General features: G+C 33.8%; 1 protein-coding gene across 1 annotated transcript; it reads left to right on the top strand.

Annotated features, from left to right (window-relative positions):
• The first annotated feature begins 4893 nt into the window (after nt 1–4893).
• On the top strand, nt 4894–6105 carry LOC129894816 (F-box/kelch-repeat protein At3g23880-like). The gene has a single exon (XM_055970446.1). It carries the CDS (start codon nt 4894–4896, stop codon nt 6103–6105), a length of 1212 nt encoding a protein of 403 aa, XP_055826421.1.
• Nucleotides 6106–6411: the final 306 nt, after the last annotated feature.

The raw sequence follows: 6411 nt of genomic DNA, 5'->3' as shown, positions 1-6411 counted from the left end.
ATATGGAACATCTAAGCTTTTTTAGTCTCTTTTATAATTTTTTATTTCACCTAAATTGATTATTTTCTTTGTACAATTTAACTTATTAATGTTAGTTTAAGGTTGCAGGTGATAACCATGATCAGTAAAGATGATCCTCAAGGTGATACTTCTAAGAATGATGAAAATTAGCTAAGTTTAGCCACAAATGACATTTAGTGTATGCCTGTTAGTTAAAATATGTGTTACATTTAGCAATATTGAATTTAAGATCGAAGAGTTTGGCTCAGAACACTTTAAATCAAGAATATTTATGGTTTTTAGTATGTCTCTCTGTTTTTATTTTTCCTGTTATTGTATTTTCTTATATTTCTTTAGAATAGTTGGTACACTATTAAAGTTAATTTATTTCTTGCCCATATAAAAGACGATCTATATAATATGGTTATAGTTTGACAAATGTTTCGAGTGTATGTTGTCATGTGACATTCTTCATTTTTTACTCATGGTTTAGACTCTGTTATGATGTTTTCTCTTTTATTTTACCTGATGTATGCTTATGATATATATAATAGGCTTGGTTGGAACCCTTCGGGGTTTCAATCGACGTGTTACGACAAGTTCCTAGGTCGGATCGGGACAATAGCTGACCCACCTGACCTTGAACTACTAGATCCCGATGCTTCTTCGGGGTATGTCCGCCAACTCTACTTTGTGAACCCTGTGGCGTGCCTACAACACCCTGAGTAAGACTCTCTAACACACCTAACATCATCAATAAGGTCTCCTGAAACAATGGTGCCACGACCTATGGAAGGACTTGGTCCTCACAAGCCTTAACATGTGTTTTTGGAGAAACCTCCCTAAATTGACCTCAGTCATGTGCCGCTCTTCGGGCAAGACCTCTACCTTCGAGCTCTCCACGACCATGACCTCTAGATCGACCTCTACCTCTACCCCTAGGTAAGGTTCCAACATCAGCCTCGGGGACTGTCTCCCCTCTATCAATAGATATAGCCCTTGCCCTCGGCATTTGCCAAAACAACACGCAAAACTCTGCATTGGCAATAACACCCTCACACGTTAAGAAATAACTAATAAAAGAGGTTTTCTAACAGTGTTCATAGCCTCTTAAAGATAAGTACAGACGTCTTTGTACCGATCTTCGAGACTCTGCTTAGACTTGGCTTGTACACTTGACATCTATGAACGTGGGACTCTGATATCATTTGTTACGATATGAATTCGGGTGTGATGACACTCATCCATTCTCATCGGACAAGTCATCCTAAACCAACAATTGCGAAAAATAATATGGAAACAGAGAAAAAATAGATAGATAATATACAAAAGCGGAAGTCTTAGTCAACTACAATACCCCAAATTTCTAGTTGTCACATGTACAAGCCTCTAATACAACGATAATGAAAGTAAATACAAGTCTCAAAGTTACTGTCACTCGAATAACACAAAGTAAAAGTAAAGAGGAAGAAGGAGTGAGTACCCAACCACTGGCAAAGCCAGGATTTTTACTAAAGAGGTTTAAAATCTGAAAAATTAGACACATGAATTAGCCGAATGGGGTTCGATATCTACTACATATATATAAAAAAATTATTTTAATCATGTATAAATAGTATAATTATTCGCAGAAGGGGGTTCGGACCCCTAGCTACCATGTGGATCCACCCTTGTACCCAACATCCTGGCGCCCAGCAAGAGAATAACTAAGACTAAGCAAGATAATACAATACAAGTACTCCTAACATACCAATCGAACCCCTCAGACTCACACTTACATAGAAATCAGCCCAGTCTAACAGTTCGAACAGCTCAAGTATATATGTATCAACAACAATATTGCTCAAATGTCAGTCAAATCACACCAATCAGTAGTATAAATCACAGGAACATCAAGGAGTAAACACAGTCCACAAATAGGAAAAAATGTATGATGCAATGTAATGCAATGCAATATCATGTATAGTGATTCACATCTGTCCTAATGATACGCATTTGTTGACTAGCTAACCAAAACCCATGGGGGACTCACATGGTCAATGTATCTACCGAAACAATTTTCCTTTGATATAAATATCAATCGCCGAAACTATTTTTCTTCGGCATCATCGGAACCATATCTCTTTGTCAGCACCAAAACCATTTTCCTTCAGCATAATCCTCAAATCAATTCCATCTCAATATATTAGAACCAATGCTAATAGTAAATTTTCATTAAAACACAATAATGGAATGATATCAACAAGTCATAACTCATGTCACAACAATCTATTCACATATCCACAATTAGTCAAAGGTTTAATCATATCGAGCACATCATTATAAAACATTAAATTTTCCATTTTATTACCCCAATACTTCATTTTCATGTTCAATCACAATAGTAAAATAGTCCAAACCGCTTCACATTACTCCCTAACATATAAAACAAGAGTACAAGACCTTACAAGCTTAAACAAAGGTTTAGAAGTTCACTAGCCTCGAATTTAACCCCAACTACTTTGAATTTGAGCCTTTCCTTGACACCGACGCTCTTAATCAATAAAATCTAGTCAAACATGATTTCCAATAAGTATATGAGTTCAACGACACCCAAAACATAATTTTTCAAAACTGGATAGAAATCGATCCAAAAACGCGATTCCAAAAACAAAGAGTAAATCTGAAATTTGTTACATGACCACATTCCTTGTGGTATTTGGAAATCATCGGTGAAACTCGATTTGATTTTGAATTTGAAATACGTTGACAATTCCCTTTTTTGTAAAAGTTCAAGTTCATGGAAAAATCCCCATATTTTGGAATCCAATTCACGAATTAAAGGCCAAAATCACTGTGTAATCACTAGGTAATAAAGTAAATGGGTTGAAATCACTTACCCTAAAGTTTTAAGCAAAATCCTTGGAATCGCCTTCCCCGAGCTCCGAAAGTCTCAAAACAGAGAAAAAGGGTCTAATTCCCGACTTTTAGAAAGAACATTGTTCAGACACAATTTTCTCTTTGCGATTGCGATAACTAACATCTCGCGATCGCGATGAGTCAGATAGGTCAACTTATTTATTGACCATCAAGATCGCAATGAAGGTCACACGATCGCTTTGCCTAGGGAATCAATACTACGAGATCGCGACAACGTCAACGCCAACGTAACTCACTTTGAAATAAAGCTTCATGATCGAGAGGAAGAGTCTGCGATCGTGATGAATAAAAGGTGGTGCACCTGATATTAGCAAACTAGCAATCTCACTTTAAAATGAAACTACGGATAAGACCCTCGGGATTGGTTCAAAATCCCGTACACGTAATCTTTATGTGCTAACCCACTAAATTCGACATTCCAGACTCAATGGAACCATTAGAATTCAAATTCGAGGTCTCGTTGACCCGAAACCTGAAAGTCTCAACTAAACTAGCCTTAAAATACCAAAATGAGTTCAGGACCTCCAAAAATTCAACCAAGACAATTCCTAGACCTAACACCATCATCTGAATCCAACGGAGTCGTCGGAATTTTATTTTGAGGATCAAAACTATGAATGTCGATCAAAGTCAAACCTTGGCCTAAAATTCTTCAAACTTACAAATTTAGACCTCAAATCTCCTATATAACTCCAATTCTAGAAACAATGATTCTGCTAGACAAAATCTCACTTTTCAAAGCTGATGGAATTGATGGAATTTCAATCCGAGACTCGTAGCTCTGGTTGGTACCAAAAATCAATTTTGAACACTTTAACCCCTTAAAACACACAAACTCCCAAAATTCAAAACATTACAATGAATTTCTAAAACTTATACCATATACTAATCAGAAATGACTCAGGGCAACTATTGAGAGGGGTAAAATGGTCATTTTGCAAAATTTTCCAAAAATGACCTTCAGGGTCATTACAATGAGACAACCTAGTTTTGGCGATTATTTGAGATTACTAAAGACTTCCACTTTTGTTTATATCATCTATTGATTTCTTCTACTTTATTTTTCAAATATGTTGGGTTAGGCTGACTTGTTTTGGCGGGATAGGATAAGTGTCATCACACTTAGATTTGGATCGTGAAAGAGCAATGGCTAAAATTGGTGGGAATTGAACACAAGTCTTCCAATTAAAATATGCACCCTGAAATGATTTTAAAGTTCTAATAAATATTAGAATTTTCTACGTAGTTCAAATAAAGAAATATTTAATAAATAACTTTTTTTTGAATCATTGATTCCAAATATTCGAAAGAATGATATGGAAAGAATTACAATTTTACTACACAATTCAAATAAGGAAAATATTTAATTTTTAATGGATTAAGTTCTAAATATAATGAATATAATACATAGTACAAATATGACAAGACTTAATAAGATAATTTTATTTGACTTTAAGATCGTATATATTAAGAGAATAATTAAATAATTATTTATCGAGTGTGAAAGCTTTTTCAAAGCGTAATTATATATAACACCATGCTTTTGAATATATAGATAATATGTTCATTAATTTTTTTTCCTTTTTAGAAAAGTTATGAAAATGAAAATATTTCTTTTCAAAGTTGACTGCTTTGTTATCCGTTAAAATAAAGAAATATCTTTTTTTATTTGTACCATATCTACATAACTCAAATGTGAACAAATAACAATATTCGATTCTTTTATCACAATTATTTAATTTAGTGTAATGTACTTGCCGTATCATCCAAATTCTTTTTTTTTTAATAATTTTAGAAATAATTTCACTCTTATCTACTGACCTAATAACAATAATTCGACCATATTACATGAATTTAAAGACAACCCCCTATATATACAATAAAAAAATTAGTTTTTCATGTCATATTCATTTCTCTTTTCTTGAATATTTTTGCAAGAAAATTCTAGTTAAAAAAAATTATATCATTTCTAGCATGTATCTACCATCTTTACCTTTTGAGATCATCATCTCAATTCTTTTGCTTCTCCCTGCTAAAGAGCTAATCAAGTTCCTTGTTACATGCAAATCTTGGTATGCTTTGATAAAAAGTCAAGAATTCATCAAGAAGCATCATGAGACATCAACTGTAACAGGTGAAAATCATATTCTATATACTCATATCGAAACCAATTCTGAAAAGACTTTTGCTTTGCTTAATCACAAAACTTTTCACTATGAGTCTGATTTAAGAGTCTCCTTTGACTTACCAGACGCGTTGAATAGTATTATTGTGAGTTCAGTTAATGGTCTGATTTGCCTCGCTGATATTAATCGTTTTGGCCATACATATTTGACTAATCCATCTATAAACAAGTACTTGATTCTTCCCCCTTCAAGTATTTATAGTGATGAATCTGAACTTCAATTCAGACAAATGTGTACTGGATTTGGTTATCATGAAAGGACCAATGATTTTAAGGTTGTTCGAATTGGATTTATTGACCATGATTGGTTAATTGAAGATTATTATGAAGAGCCAATTACACCTCCTCGTGCATATGATTTTGAGTGTAGGGCTGAGATATTTTCACTAAATACCAAGGTTTGGAAAACACTGAATTTGAGTCCTAATTTTTGCTACAACAGACATGACATATTTTCAGGAGTTGTTGTTAATGAATGTTTGCACTGGAAGGCTATTAAGAGCAACACTTATGAGGATAAAATGGTTATTTTGTCATTTCATATGGGGGACGGAATATTTCACGATATTGAATGCCCAATATTTTCTGATGAAGAGAGGATTAATCGATTTAAATGTTTTGGTGAGTTTAAAGGTAAACTTGGATTTTTTACATATTGTCCAATTGAGTGTTGGTATGGGCCCGGGGAACAACCTTGTCACCTTTGGACGATGGAGGAGTATGGTGTGATAAATTCTTGGACTTGTCAGACTATTATTGTGCCAGGAATGTCAATTTGCAAGCCCTTGGCTTTTACGAGAAATGGAGAAATTATAATGAGAGATAGATCTGGCAAGATATTTTGCTGTGATTACAACAATAATCAGCTGCTTGATTTGAACATACAAGATGACAAGCATGATTTGAACTTTATCAACTATACTGAAAGCTTAGTTTTGGTTGATCTTAATGATGAACCAATGGAGGATGATGTTGGTGAATTTGATGATATGAGTATATGAATATGGAACATGTAAGCTTTTTTAGCCTCTTTTTTATTTCACCTAAATTGATTATTTTCTTTGTACAATTTAACTTATTAATGTTAGTTTAAGGTTGCAGGTGATAATCATGATCAGTAAAGATGATCCTCAAGGTGATACTTCTAAGGATGATGAAAATTAGCTAAGTTTAGCCACAAATGACATTTAGTGTATGCCTGTTAGTTAAAATATGTGTTACATTTAGCAATATTGAATTTAAGGTCGAAGAGTTTGGCTCATAACCCTTTAAATCAAGAATATTTATGGTTTTTAGTATGTCTCTCT

This window comes from Solanum dulcamara, chromosome 7 (genome assembly GCF_947179165.1).
Source record: "Solanum dulcamara chromosome 7, daSolDulc1.2, whole genome shotgun sequence".
Taxonomy (NCBI): Eukaryota; Viridiplantae; Streptophyta; class Magnoliopsida; order Solanales; family Solanaceae; genus Solanum; species Solanum dulcamara.
Note: the sequence above shows the minus strand (reverse complement) of the source record. Positions and strands in the feature narration are given on the sequence as shown.

Bases quoted from the DNA above. Each gene is read 5' to 3' on its own strand.
- LOC129894816 (XM_055970446.1), top strand. From the start codon at position 4,894: ATGTATCTACCATCTTTACCTTTTGAGATCATCATCTCAATTCTTTTG.